The sequence below is a fragment of the Aulonocara stuartgranti genome (genome assembly GCF_965226115.1).
Source record: "Aulonocara stuartgranti genome assembly, chromosome: 12".
NCBI lineage: Eukaryota > Metazoa > Chordata > Actinopteri > Cichliformes > Cichlidae > Aulonocara > Aulonocara stuartgranti.
This window is the reverse complement of record NC_138948.1, coordinates 35,525,491-35,538,925: the sequence shown is the minus strand read 5'-3', so window position 1 is coordinate 35,538,925 and position 13,435 is coordinate 35,525,491. Positions and strand designations below refer to the sequence as shown.

Below are 13,435 nucleotides of genomic sequence, written 5' to 3'. Positions count from 1 at the left end.
TGTCACGTGGCATCAGCTACAGCAAAGCTTCAGCGACAGCAGAGATACTTGGAGGCAGTGGCAAGGAATACAAACCATCACAGACTACAAGCCCACTCTACAGACCGTGGTGACACAATCCCCAGACAGTGTGTGGAGATCCCTCCACCATCATTACTGAACCCAAGAAGTCATCTATCTCCTGCTTTAAGGACTACCGTCCTGTCAAACTCACCTCCATCATTATTAAGTTAAGTGCTTTGAACGGTTAGTCATGCATCAAATCAAATTATTGCTTTCCCCCAACCTGGATCCATTTCAGTTCGCATACCGGTCAAAACGCTCAACCGATGATGGAATTTCAACTGCCCCTCACTCAGCCCTCACACATCTGAACACTAGAGACTCATATGTCAGAGTGCTGTTCATAGACTTCAGTTCAGCATTCAACACCATCATTCCCCAGCAACTCATTCACAAACTGGATCTGCTGGGGATCAGCACCTTGCTGTATAACGGGCTGCTAGATTTCTTGACAGGAAGACAGCAGACAGTACGGGTCAACAGCAACACCTCCAGCCCAAGAACACGGAATACGGGGGCTCCCCAAGGATGTGTGTTGAGCTCCCTTCTCTTCACTCTGCTGACCCACGACGAGATCTACTACAGGGGTGAAGTTAACCATCTGCCAGAGTGGTACAGCAACAACAACCTGTCCCTGAATGTGGAGAAGACCAACAGTGACTCTACTTCCTCTGCAAACTGAGAAGCACAAGAGATTCAACCCCCATTATGAGCACCTTTTACAGAGGCACAGTTGAGAGTATCCTCACCAGCTGCATCACTGGTGTGGTATGACTCCTGCATTGGGTTCTGCAGGAAAAAATGACAACGGGTAGTGAGAGCAGCCGAGAGCATTGTGGGGACCTCTCTTGCCTCCCTCCCCAGGAGATCTACTGCACCTGCCTCATCTGGAAGGTCGTCTCCATTACAGGTGACTCCACTCATCCCTTCAACAGCGTCTTCAGTTTGCTGCCATCAGGAAGGATACTGAAGAGCCTCCGGGGCAGAACCAGCAGACTGAGAGACAGCTTCGTCCATCGGGCTGTCAGGATGCTGACCATCTCTGGATCGAGAAGGGGGGCCCAAGGGTACATCTTTCGCCATCCTACAATGCTGTGATTGTAGCCATTCCCCACTTTCTATGAATGGTACTCATGGCCATTGATCAATAGGCTTTGATTAGTTGTCATTGATCAATGGTCATAAGAATTTGCATACTAACAATCATGGAATTAACCCCCCGGCACATTGTTCATTCAGTGGCGCTAGTTTCCTTCACTATGCAAATGTACTGTTTATATGGTTGGGGAAACCTACAGTCAGCTGAGACTGAAGAAGTCACTTGGATGAGTGACGAAACGTTTCTCCAACTGAAAATGTCCAGATGAACAGAATCAACCTTTTGGGATTTACTTACCTGGATGATTAAGCACGCATCAAGACGTTATTTTATTAAACATTTTAAAATGTTAGCAGCACAAACAAACATTTTTGCAGCACAAACCAGCACAAACGTTTGACATCCATTTTGTTTGATTCCATTAATATGGGGGGGCTGGTTGACCTCTAGAAATTTTTGTTAATATCTTTAAAATAATAACGGCACAAACAAAAATTTCTGCAGCACAAACCAGCACAAACGTAGCACAAACGTTTGATACCACTTTTGTTGGATTTGGGTAATGTGGGGGGGCTGGTTGACCTTTTGACCTTTACATTTTCATTAATATCTTTAAAACAGAAGCAGCACAAACGAAAATTTTAGCAGCACAAACCAGCACAAACGTAGCACAGTTGATTGACACCCATTTTGTTTGATTTAATTAATGTGGGGGGGCTGGTTGACCTCTGATGACCTCTAGAAATTGTTATTAATATCTTTAAAATGATAGCAGCACAAACGAAAATCTTTGCAGCACAAACCAGCACAAACGTAGCACAAACGTTTGATACCACTTTTGTTGGATTTGGGTAATGTGGGGGGGCTGGTTGACCTTTACATTTTCATTAATATCTTTAAAACAGAAGCAGCACAAACGCTAATTTTACCTGCACAAACCAGCACAAACGTAGCACTAAAAAAGTAGACCATTTTGGCCCGTTTTGGAGCAGTCTGGGGGGATGGTGACCTTTGAATGACCTATAAAATAAAGTTTAATATCTCGGAAACCGTAGCAGCACAAACGCTAATTTTACCTGCACAAATCTGCACAAACGTAGCACTAAAAAAGTAGACCATTTTGGTTTGTTTTGGAGCAGTCTGGGGGGATGGTGATGTCATCAGCAAAAAATATAACTTTTAATATCTCAGATACTGTAGCAGCACAAACGCTAATTTTACCTGCACAAACCAGCACAAACGTAGCACTAAAAAAGTAGACCATTTTGGTTTGTTTTGGAGCAGTCTGGGGGGATGGTGACCTTTGAATGAACTATAAAATAAAGTTTAATATCTCGGAAACCGTAGCAGCACAAACGCTAATTTTACCTGCACAAATCAGCACAAACGTAGCACTAACCGCTCCGCCTATTTGCCTTTACGTTTCAAGTGGGTGGGGGGTCAGCTTCACTCTGCTCTCTGGCACTGCCTTTCCCAGGATGAAGAGCACGCGGGCATCTCACGTTTCCAGGCTTATGATCGGTTGTTGTCGAAGTCTTATGGAGCAATACACAGAAACGGTCCATGTAATGTGCCACCGGTTTAATTTAAAAATAAAATACAATAAAAACAGAACATTAGTTTTGTGTGGATGTGATTTCTTCGTCTTTTTTAAAAGTTCTACCTAAAGCATCCGTTTCCACATAAATCAAAGAGTAATTTAAACAGTTGTAAATGACTTCTTGGGCTATAATCTGTCAAAAACACCTCAAACATAACTCTCATGAATGATATCAAGTCATTCCGAGGCAGAAAGAACGGCCCTGTCACAAAGTAGAAGCTGCAATCAAGTTTTGGTAAAGGGACTATTTACTGAGACTAAAAAAATGTCTCTTTAAAGAGAGATCTGGCCAACATGGAAACAAATATCACATTTCTATAAAGATGTTTTAAGTGTCAAAAAAGAACTGGACAGACTGTAAATATGGAGTAGGAGCAACCAGGCTTGCAATGCTGATCATTACTTGATTTTAGCCCTTCATAAATCCTGTTCATTACCAATAAAAAATGGCTTAAAATAGACACATTTGACTGTGCAGGATTCATACATTCAAAGATGTCTAAGAAGCACGTTGTCTGAAAACGCCATGATGGTTTTACAAAACAAACAAACAAAATAAGAAGAAAGTGACACTTTTCACAACAATTTCACGTAAAAGCACCGACACTGGGATCATAATCAATGTGACACTAAGAGGCAATCCGCCAACCAGCAGTGAGTAATCCTCACACACTCTCGTCTTCACCTTTCTAGTAATGTGCAGCGTAATGGCGCACTAGTTTGTCCCTGTGAGCTCGCCGTCCTTTCACATGATTTCCACTGCGTGTGACTGCCCTGCATTCCTCAAGTGGCGATATTTTCTCTGTGTGGAAGTAATTAAAACTTACGGCGAGCGAAACGTAAACATGGCGTGAAAACACGCTCCGTGGCCGTGTTTTGAGTGATCTGCGGAAAACAGCGGACCGTCTGCGGCGTGACAGGCGATTACTAAGATCAGAATTCACGGATAAAACATCAGTTCCACTTTTTGTGTTTTAGTAGTTGTGTGTGTGTGTGTCAGAGTGCATCTGCAGCCTGCTCGGGCGGATGGATACAAGATACTGAGGGGCTCCTGGGGGCTTCGCGTCGGTCATGGCTGAGCTTCTGCAGCCAGATTCAAGAATGTAAGATCCGCTGAGAGCCACCTTTACTACAGACACCAGCTACAGCATGCAGGATGGACCATAAACATACACGGCTTTGCTACTTAGCTGATAGTGAGCTACTACATTATTATAGCAAACCAAACACATATCTTTATGCACAAAGTTAATTAGATGCTTGCTTCCAGCACAGTATTACTACTGCGTGGTTGAAATGTGTCTTTTCTTGCTTCTTTATTTCTTAAATGACACATTTAGCCACTCGTGTGTGTTTACTTCTGCAGGTGTAACTATTTCTTCCTATATGATGGATCCAAGGTCAGAGGAGAGGCTGATCCTACAAGAGACGGAATCTGCTACTTCTACCCTGAAGAGGTCTGGCTGACACAAAGTGCTGCAAGCTGCACGTCTAGTGTGTGTGTGTGTGTTAGGGAGTGTGTCGAAGATGATAACAATCTCCCAGCACTTGTATTTGTGTGCGTATGTTCTTAGCTTGATTTCAGAGAAGTCTGTGAAAGCATCACATGTCTCTGTCAGACCCCACTAGACAAACAGGAGCTGCTGTGTGGGCAGCTCGCCGGCGTGGGCCGCTGCGTCTCCGAGCTCTCCTCCTCTCCAGCGCGCACGCTCAGGCTGCGGCGCAACAAGTTCGCCATCCGCATGAAAGACGACTTCTTCTGGGTGAGTGGGGCTCTACTGGTGGTCCAGCAGCAACCTCTTGTGATATTTCAGGCTTCCCTAATGGTTATTCTGGGGATGTGTTTTCTTTTCTCCCCCAGGCGCTGGGCTGCTCGGTGGATGTCCCTACTGTCAGCGTGTCTGAGTTCCTGGACCAGCTGATAGACCTCTTCTGTTTCTACAACGGCCCTGTCCGCCAGAGCTATCAGGTGCAGCTGCACAAATACTTCTGCTTTGTTCTACGTAGGTTTAAGAAACATTTACATCAGCCGTCACAAAAAGATCAAGATGTCTGACAGCACAACCAGTGACAAGTTAAAGGGGCAAAAAAACCTTTATGTGTGTGGCTTTCAGCAACACTGTGGGGCTTTTTATTGAAATGGTTTTGGGTGGACTTAGTGTGAAGGGTCAGTGCAAACTTCATGTCTGGTCTCTTCTCTGAGGAGCCTCCCTGTGCTTCATCCGTAGCACTGACTATGACAACAAGGTGAATCACACGCTGTGGCAGGCGAGCAATCTCGGCCCATGTGAGACATTTCGGGCCGTGCCGTTAAACAGTGGTCTGCCACCTTTATGTTTGAATTTCCTTTAATTTGCCACCTGTCTGAATAAAATCCCCAAATGCTCATTGTCATCGAGTTTGACCTTTGCTTGGCAGCTCAACAGTCAGGAAACCCTGGCAGCCCAGTGGGCGAGGTACCTCTCTCACCTGCAGTCAGGATCCTCAGAGCTTAGTCACATCTTCAGCTGCTTGAAGACCATCGACTCGACTAACGTAAGTACTAAAGGTCACACGTGGGGTTCTGCTTTTAGCCTGCCGCCACTCAGAAGGCAGAATATATAACAACATCTTGTGGTGTTGAGTAAGACCTCAGCATGGCTCGACAAACCATCAGCGGTTCATTTCTGCTTATTTAGTGTGCCTGCAGGATACATGTAAACAATACAGTGGGCACACGCTGGAGATTTGCTCAGTAGATGATAATATAAAAGCAAAATCATTTTTTTTATTGTTTATTTCTGCATGAGCTGCAGGTAACATTTCATCGGATTCATTTCCTCAGGTTGACCCTCTTCTCCTGCTCAAAGCGGCCCTCATTCTTCAGGCCTGTCAGCGCTGCCCTCTAGTGTTAGCTGGATGTATTCTGTTCAGAGGAAGGTGAGCTCGCGTTTGAAGAGAACGGCCACGACTTCTTCTTTTAAATGTCAGCTTCTGAAATCAGAAATTTTTTTCAATGTATTTTTTTGTGATCTGCTTCAAAGAGTTGTCAGCACACAGATGTCTCCAGGGCTCACAATGAAGGTCATGATTCACGAGAGTGAAACATACACCAAGGTAGGACTTCAACATCTGTCCAGAGGTTTCCTCAACTTTTTTTTTCTTTTTTCTTCAGATCAGCAGTAGTAAAATCGTAGATATAATGAAAAGTTAACGTAAGTAAAGCAGCCTGAAAAGACGAGACGCACCAGCCCCCTCCCCCATTCACACGCATACACATAATTAGGGGATGGAAGCTCAAGGGTACTTCGCAGGTCCCTCCGCTGTGAGGACACCATGCTTGATTGATGCACTGTGCAGTTAGTGTTTTGTGACAAATTTCTTTATTTGAGCAAGCTGCAAAAGCCATACTTTAGAAGTCAGAGAATAACTTATTCTTCATCCAGGGTCACTCTCTTTGATGTGATAGGTCTATAAACGCATAATATTTCCACGTCTCCACTGACTCTATATATTTGTTTCTCTAAGACGCAGGCAATCTTTAATAATGTCTAAAATGTAACAAAAAATACAGCATAACTTTGGCCTGCTGTTAAAGTGCAGAACGTCACTCGTGGACGGGCTATAAACAATCAAGAAATTGTTTAAGTTTGAAACAGCAGCTTGTATGCATTGTAAAAATGAATGAATATTAAGTGTTGGCATATTTTCAGCCTGATGAAAACTTGGTGTATCTCAACATGGTGTGCAGTGTGTCCTATTAATCTATAACAGATTAATAGAATCTGAAAGCAATGTACTTAAGAAATAGGGGAGAAAAATCCAATAATAATGAAGGGAAACGGGGAGAAAGGTTTTATGGAGTGATGAATCCAAATCTCCAAATGTAAAAGTTTTGTTTCAAAGACACTCCGAGTGTCTGTGACCATCTATAAAACACAGCGGAGGCTCTGTCATGGTTTGGAACTGCATTCCCACCAGTCGTTTTTGAGATCTTGTCAAAATTAATGGAGTTATGAACCCAGTAGAGTTCCATCATTTTCATCCACTGTGCCAAAAAGTGTTTTATTGGAAGCAGCTTCATTTTTCAGCATGATGATGATCCCAAACACACAGCCAGTGCCCTAAACCGGGGTAAAAAAGACACAGTGGAACACCATCAGTCATGGACTGACCACTCCAGAGACTGGACATCAACATTATTGAAGCAGTGTTTTGTCCGTGAAGAAGCCTGGTGAGCTATTCCTGAAGACTATTTAAAGAAAAGTATAAGAAAGCTCGTCTAAGACAGTTCAGGCTGTGTTGAAGAATAAAGAATAAAACCTATAAATGACAGAAAACAGAAAAACTGGAGTAAACCATGACAACTAATCTCAGCACACGCAGTGATTCATCCTGTATGCTGCTGCTGTGACCCCGGGGTAGCTCAGCTATAAGCAGCTAATGCAAAGACGCAGGCAGAATTGCAGTGTGGTGCCAGGTGTTCTCACAAGCTAGCAAACCTGTTAGATTCCCTGGGAGGATGTGGGCTGGTGGATAATTAAAGTGGGCTGATGATGCAGCTCTCACTCTCAGAGGTGCTCAGAGAGCCTTTATTGTCATTGTGCAGAAAGACACCGAAGTAAGGAGTGCTGCTGCTCCTGGTTGTTGCATTTAAGTGTTGCTGCTGTATAACAGGCAGCAACAAATAATAATAATATTTTTGTTTTTTTGTGTAGGCTCAGCGGCCTAATGGAACAAGTGCATCAAGCTCATTTAGCGGTACTGTCAGCTCCACAACTGTGTTCCTGACCGCGCCTGAACTCCAGGACCTGCAGTCCGCTCCTGTCGACAAAGGTTTCAGGTGGTTTCTCCTTATTTATTTTACAGATGATATTCAGTGAAGCTTATTTAAACAAGCTGCTTGAATCCCTTTGTTACACAGTTCTGACATTCTAAAACCTTCCAGCTGTCCTACCACGCCACAAAGAGATGGTCCCTCAAAGAAGACCCGCCTGTCAAGGACTTTATCCGACACTCCTTCTACTGAGTCACAGGTGTCAAATCCAAGTTTATCCAAACCTCCTCAGAAGGCGTCCCTCAGCCCTCGTTTGTCAGACTCCGATGTGTTCAGCCCGGCTTCGTCCCACAGCGCTGCCAATTCCTTCAACCCATCTCCACAGTCGCTCAGGTTTCTCTCAAATGGAGAAAACACTGTTGAAGATGAGGCGGAAGAGAGCCGCTCCCGCGACAGCACAGGTGGTCGCAGCCAGATTCGCAGTGAAGGAGACGGCTCCGTGTTTGAAGAAGACTCCCATCTAAATGGAGGAGAAGTGGAGGGAGCTTTTGGGGGTGTGTTTGAGTTTCAAGCGGTCGAGTCTGGAAATGAGCAGCCGCACGATGATAAGGTGGTGGAGGAAGACAGCAGAGTCTCCCGTGGGAGTGTTTCAGGCCACAAGGCAGGGAAGAGCGATCCTCCTCCTCTTCTTCCTCCTCCTCATCGTCTCTCTGACGCCTCAGAGGAGAATGCGCTGATCCCCATGACGTTGTACATGCACAGAGTGAAGGGCTTGGTGCTGGCTCTGCTGGTGGAGCCTCACTTCATGAGTGACGCCGCTTCTATGGAGGAAGTGGTGAGGGCTGTGTTTTGTCTTTCCTCTGCAAACTGCAGCTCAATTTAAATTCAAGCAAATGAGTGCGTTGTTTTTGCCTTTGTCATGCTGATACGTGGCATTGTCGATCTGTCTCCAGTATCACAGCAGCCTGGCTTCACTCAATGGACTGGAGGCCCATCTGAGGACCATCTCTCCGGGTGCCCCGGGAGGTCCAGGGCCCTACACCTTTGCCCATTTCGACTGCATTCAGAGCACGCTCACAAGTAATAACTGCCCCTTAAATATCTAATCAGCTGTCTCCCTGCATTAAATATTCGGCACTCCCTGCGCTTGTCTTTTCAGCTTTTTTTCATATCTGATATTCCCAAACATTCTGTCTCTTCCAGTTTTCCAACTTTCACTTTTCTGCTGAAGTGAGTATAAGTCCCTGCATCTCTACCCAGGGCAGTGGGGCTAGGAGGGGGGAGGGTTGGTAGATTGTCTTTGCATGAGCTAACTGCTAATTTCAAGGACTGTGATCAGCATTCTTTTGAGCTGCAGGCATGCCTGTCCAGGTTAATGTGCCTCTGTTATTGTGTGTCTCTGCAGCCAACCTGTCTGGCCGGTCAGGGGGAGCCTGGGATCAACCCTTTGTCAGAGCCACATCACTTCTTCACTCGCATTTCTGTAACACTGAGACTCTGCAGGAGGCTATTATCAGGTCAGCATGGCAATGATGCAGTAGCTTTTGGTGTGAGAGGGTGGAGGGGGCAGGGGGATTTCTTCTTCTTCTTCTACTCAAGTAAAGGTTAGAAGGGAGGGGGGATTATTTGACAGTTTATCACGTTCATCCCTCTGAACCTAAACCTTCCCTTAACTAGCGTGGATCTCGCTCTGACAGCTGATGTTTACTGGTAAAAACCTCCCACACTGTTTGCCTTCTCTAGTGTGTTTGTTTGTTGCACAGCGGGCTTGAAATTTAAATCTGCGTGACATTATGTCGGCAGGAATGCCAGCACAGCTGTGTATGGCACCCGCAGCGTGGCCCAGGAGACTTACTTCCAGCAGAACGGAGGCTCGCTGAGGAACTCGGGCATCCCGAACCACCAGGACAGCGCTTTCTCGCTACCCAGCAAGGCCCGGCACAGACTGCTGAAACACGGGGTTAACCTGCTCTGACAGGGCAGCGTCGGGTCGCCCGTTCAGGAGGAAATGTATTTCACTGGGAGAAGAACTGCCCTGTAAGTAACATTAAAAAAATAAAATGGAAAAAAAAGCTCTGCTGTAGGAAATTTTACAACAGGATTACATCTTCTTTGCTGCCCTCCAGCTGTGGTTTACTTGTTCCCATGCTGTACATTACCGTACACTGTGGCACTGTGCTGTAAAACCCTAGTGGATCTCATATTCACAGCAGAACTGTTTTTTTAAATTTATATTGTAACTATAAATTTGCTATGACAGTGGATGCTTGTTAAAGCTTAGTTAAAGTAGGTTATGTTTACTTCCATGCTTGTATGAGTCTAATTTTATTTGTTACATTTAGACAAAAAAAATAAATAAAGTAACTGTCTGCAGCAGATGTTTCTGTTGCTTTCACTCATGCATTTAGACTGAAGCCAGAATCGTTATCCTCTCCCACATTTGAGAAGAAAAACGTGCTTGTTCGCTGCTCCTGTATTGGCTTATTTGTCTAGAAGTTCTAAAGCATTTTATAATCAACTCTATGTCAGCAATCAAAAAGTGTTATTTAAATATTTGGCTATTAGGACTGTGATTTGTCTTTATTGCTGCCATTTACACAAAATGTGTGTATTCGAAGGTTGTCTGAGAAGAGGTTTGCTGTGATGAACTTCTGTGTGTTTTAAAATAAAATGTGATCCGCTCTGAGTTGGCCTCTTATGAGTTACTTTTCTCATAACTTGTTGAAAACAGCTGGGGTTGCCTGACCTTCTTATGACTTCAGTGTGGAGCCTATTGTTTTCTGCCTCTTGCTTAATGCCTCCGTTCAAACGACCATGAACAGGTGTGTGCAAAGCGGTCTGAAATGCCAAACGCATGCCTGTAAGATGTTCATACTTTTGCTCTCTCAGAATATCCTCCCCTATACGTGTTCCGAGTAAGGTCGTTCTCGACCATCCAGCTATGGAGTAATTAGGGCAATTAGCTAAGTAGCTGAATGTGAATGGGCTTGCTCGGCGCTCTGGGGGCGCCTAATTATGCAGGCGCATTCAATAAAAGGCAGCGGGGGTCAAATGGGTGGGCAAGGCACAAAAGGAGGGGCAGGGACTGTGAGGAGGGCCAGGATTCAAATTCTAAGTGGTGTGTTGTCCCCCCATTGTCAGTGGGGTATAATAGCGAGGGGTTCAAACTGGCCGCAAGGCTTTGGAGAGCTGGCATCAGAGAAGAAGTGGCCGCTCCTCGTCGCTGGAAAAGCACTGGGCGGAATTCGGGATTTCACCATGGCCTCTTCAAACTGCACGCGGATTACATCACTTTTCATTTTAATGATGCTGAGCTGCTGTGGAGTGTTCGGGCGCGCGGTGGGCACATCGGAGCGTTTGTCACGGGAGCCACACGAAGCGACTTTACGCACGGACCGGTGCGCGGAACTGGAAGCACCTTGGCTGGAGAACACGCAAGAAGCTCGCGTGGATAGCGGGACGCGTTTGGAGATCAGCATGCGGCACTTTTCCGCGAGAGCTTCACGTGGGTTGGTTTTTCCAGGAAAACCTCTGTTCGGCTTCGTCCGGCGCGTCTACCGCTGCTGTCAAGAAGGAGAAAACTGCAGGAGGCTGAAAGGGATTCAAGGTCGCATGAGAGGAGGTAAGAAAAAAAAAAAGAAAGAGAGAATACACCCAGGCAAAAGAAACTTTAACTTTTCACTTTAACTTCATGCTCGTCCTGTGGAGGTCAGATGTGCTGAGCGGGATTGATCCTGATGGGAGGGAGTATTTCTAAATAATCCCCCAAACAAACAAAAAACCCAACTAAAATCGAAGATCGAAGATAATCCCTGTGGTTAATCCTCCAAAACAGAGTTCAGTTCAATACATAAAACTAGCTGTGTGGTAACCACGGGAACGGACTCTTCACATCTGTAAGCATCAGCTGGCCTCCACACAGCTTCTTCTCATATTTCTTGAGCTTACCTGCTATATTAAGAATCTTAATAATTCCAGAGTTTAAAAAAAGTTGTGCTGCAAATTAATCAGGAGAGAAGAGAAACTTTGTTCAGTAAACCATTCTGAATGGGTCTAATGAGCGATGAACTAAGTGAATAAATTACAGGGATGAATTGGTACCTAATTTAGCAGAAAATTAAGCAAAAGAAACATGAATAACACGAAGCAGCCACACACAGAGTATGCATTCTGGCTTTTCCCTTTAAAAATATCATTTTTCAGCAGAGGTGAAGTGAAGACAGAAAGGCAGTTTGGGGGTGGATAATGACTTGAATAATGCAGCTGCAGGGAGGACTGTGTTATCTGCACACAAATGAGTCTTAGCTGGCTTAATGTTCCCTTCAAGAATTGTTGAGACATCCTGCTGACTCATTAACAAGGCATTAGGAGTGAAAACATCACCTCTGCGGCAGAGCCTGACATGAGTGAATGTGCTTCCCTGTGACATGAAATGCTGTACCGTGACTCTGGCAGACTGTTAATTGCCTCTTCTCCGCCTCACCAGATACGGGTGTGGAGTTTGTCCTCACCAGGGAGATCTTGTCATTAACGGTTACAAGAGCCGAGCTTCACCTTCAGCTTTCCAACCCGCAACATCTGGACATCCGCCCTGTGCTTCCATCCATGGCGAAGCACAAGCTTCCTACAAGGTACAGGCTCAAAACTCAAGAAATGTACTTTTGGTGTTTTTACACACACTCTTATTCAAGACCCAGTAATATCATTTGACTGATGGGCTCTGGGAATGGCTGGCCTGATTGTGACACTGTCTCTTGCCACCTTTAGGTACACTCTGGGGTCACGGGGTCACACCGTGGAATTGAGAGTGGACCTGCAGTTCCTTTTCCACAGCGCACAGGAGGTCATAGGTGGTCGAAGGCAGGGCCCCAGCTTGACAAACATCTGGCGGGTGGCGTTTTTGTCCGGTGGAGATCCGCCGGGTGAAAACCCCTTCGTAAAGGATCCGCAGGACAACATGTTGGGGAGTCGTCCTCTGGATCTGGGCTTGGTCCTGGGTTGCAGTCAGGGTGGAACTGAGGTGTCATGTAGAGCTGGTGGTGTTGACTTTACGCACACACCTTTCATGGCTCTTTATTTTGGATCAGGTTAACAGTTGGACCTGACTGTTTTTGCATGGCAGCATTCATCAGTCTATTGCCATTACCAGCTGAACACAAAAGGATGCACTTCAAATGTCAAAATGATTAATTTATAGGCTAAAGCTTATGTAAACTATCTATTTCTCTCTCTATATATGTAAATATGTACATTGTAAATATGACATACTGTAAGTTTGTGTAATTTTGTGGTTATGAGACTCGGTCCAGCAGCAAACCGCGTGGCCTCAGTCTGCTTTGTTCAGCAGCTGTCCTCCTTTAGCTACGCATGAATCTGCCTCGTGCTTCTATTTAAAGAAGTTTTCACAGTTGGTGGGAAAAGAAAGAAAAAAAACAACACCTGGACAAACAAAGGGCTTGCACATGTGCTGCGACCATGCTGAACTGAGCTGTGATTATTCTGTTCATTTGTGAGGACGTATGGTTAGACCCTCTGACCCTGTGACACTTTTCTATCCTACCTCAGAAACCGATGATTATCATCGTTCACTTTTTTTTGTGATTTTCATTTGTTTCATTTGTTTACTCAAAATTTGCTTTGCTTATGTGGTTGAACTGACCATAAAATAACTTATTGGCTACACAATAAATCAGCTATTAATAAAATTCTTTAGACGACAGTGTTGACTTTATTTATCTGTGTTGCTGTCCCTAAATTTATGGCACCGAGGAACACAAGGCATAAGATGGCACGACGCTGCTGCCATTCAATAAGGATTTCAAAATAAAAATATATACTTATGAAGGACAAACAGAAAATAAGAGATGAGAGTCCCAGCTAAAAACACCCCAAAAAAAACCCCAGGCGGTCCTGAGGT

General features: G+C 44.9%; 3 protein-coding genes across 4 annotated transcripts in view; 2 read left to right on the top strand and 1 right to left on the bottom strand.

Moving 5' to 3' along the window:
* pop5 (POP5 homolog, ribonuclease P/MRP subunit) overlaps nucleotides 1–1,151 on the bottom strand; it is an 88,212-nt gene extending 87,061 nt beyond the window's left edge. Inside the window, exon 1 of the mRNA XM_082554075.1 lies at nucleotides 997–1,151. Coding sequence (XP_082410201.1) covers nucleotides 997–1,136 — 140 coding nt within the window. The 5' untranslated portion in view covers nucleotides 1,137–1,151. The remainder of the gene's footprint in view (nucleotides 1–996) is intronic.
* Nucleotides 1,152–3,371: 2,220 nt separating this feature from the next.
* hps4 (HPS4 biogenesis of lysosomal organelles complex 3 subunit 2) lies at nucleotides 3,372–10,204 on the top strand. Of its 2 annotated transcripts, none has more exons than XM_082556184.1 (12): nucleotides 3,372–3,865; nucleotides 4,129–4,219; nucleotides 4,382–4,525; nucleotides 4,624–4,731; nucleotides 5,181–5,297; nucleotides 5,587–5,681; nucleotides 5,786–5,858; nucleotides 7,460–7,584; nucleotides 7,690–8,353; nucleotides 8,472–8,598; nucleotides 8,722–8,748; nucleotides 8,924–9,012. In XM_082556184.1, exons 1-11 carry the CDS (start codon nucleotides 3,834–3,836, stop codon nucleotides 8,745–8,747), a joined length of 1,602 nt encoding a protein of 533 aa, XP_082412310.1. In that variant the 5' UTR covers nucleotides 3,372–3,833; the 3' UTR covers nucleotide 8,748; nucleotides 8,924–9,012. The 2 variants fall into 2 exon arrangements, with proteins under 2 accessions (XP_082412310.1, XP_082412309.1); XM_082556183.1 differs by lacking the exon at nucleotides 8,722–8,748 and adding an exon at nucleotides 9,322–10,204 and having other exon boundaries at nucleotides 3,374–3,865; nucleotides 8,924–9,035.
* Nucleotides 10,205–10,263: 59 nt separating this feature from the next.
* LOC309719805 (uncharacterized protein) lies at nucleotides 10,264–13,237 on the top strand. Its single transcript, XM_082556185.1, has 3 exons — nucleotides 10,264–11,140; nucleotides 12,005–12,149; nucleotides 12,286–13,237. The coding sequence occupies exons 1-3, from the start codon at nucleotides 10,534–10,536 to the stop codon at nucleotides 12,608–12,610; spliced, it is 1,077 nt and encodes a 358-aa protein (XP_082412311.1). The 5' UTR covers nucleotides 10,264–10,533; the 3' UTR covers nucleotides 12,611–13,237.
* The last annotated feature ends 198 nt before the right edge of the window (nucleotides 13,238–13,435 follow it).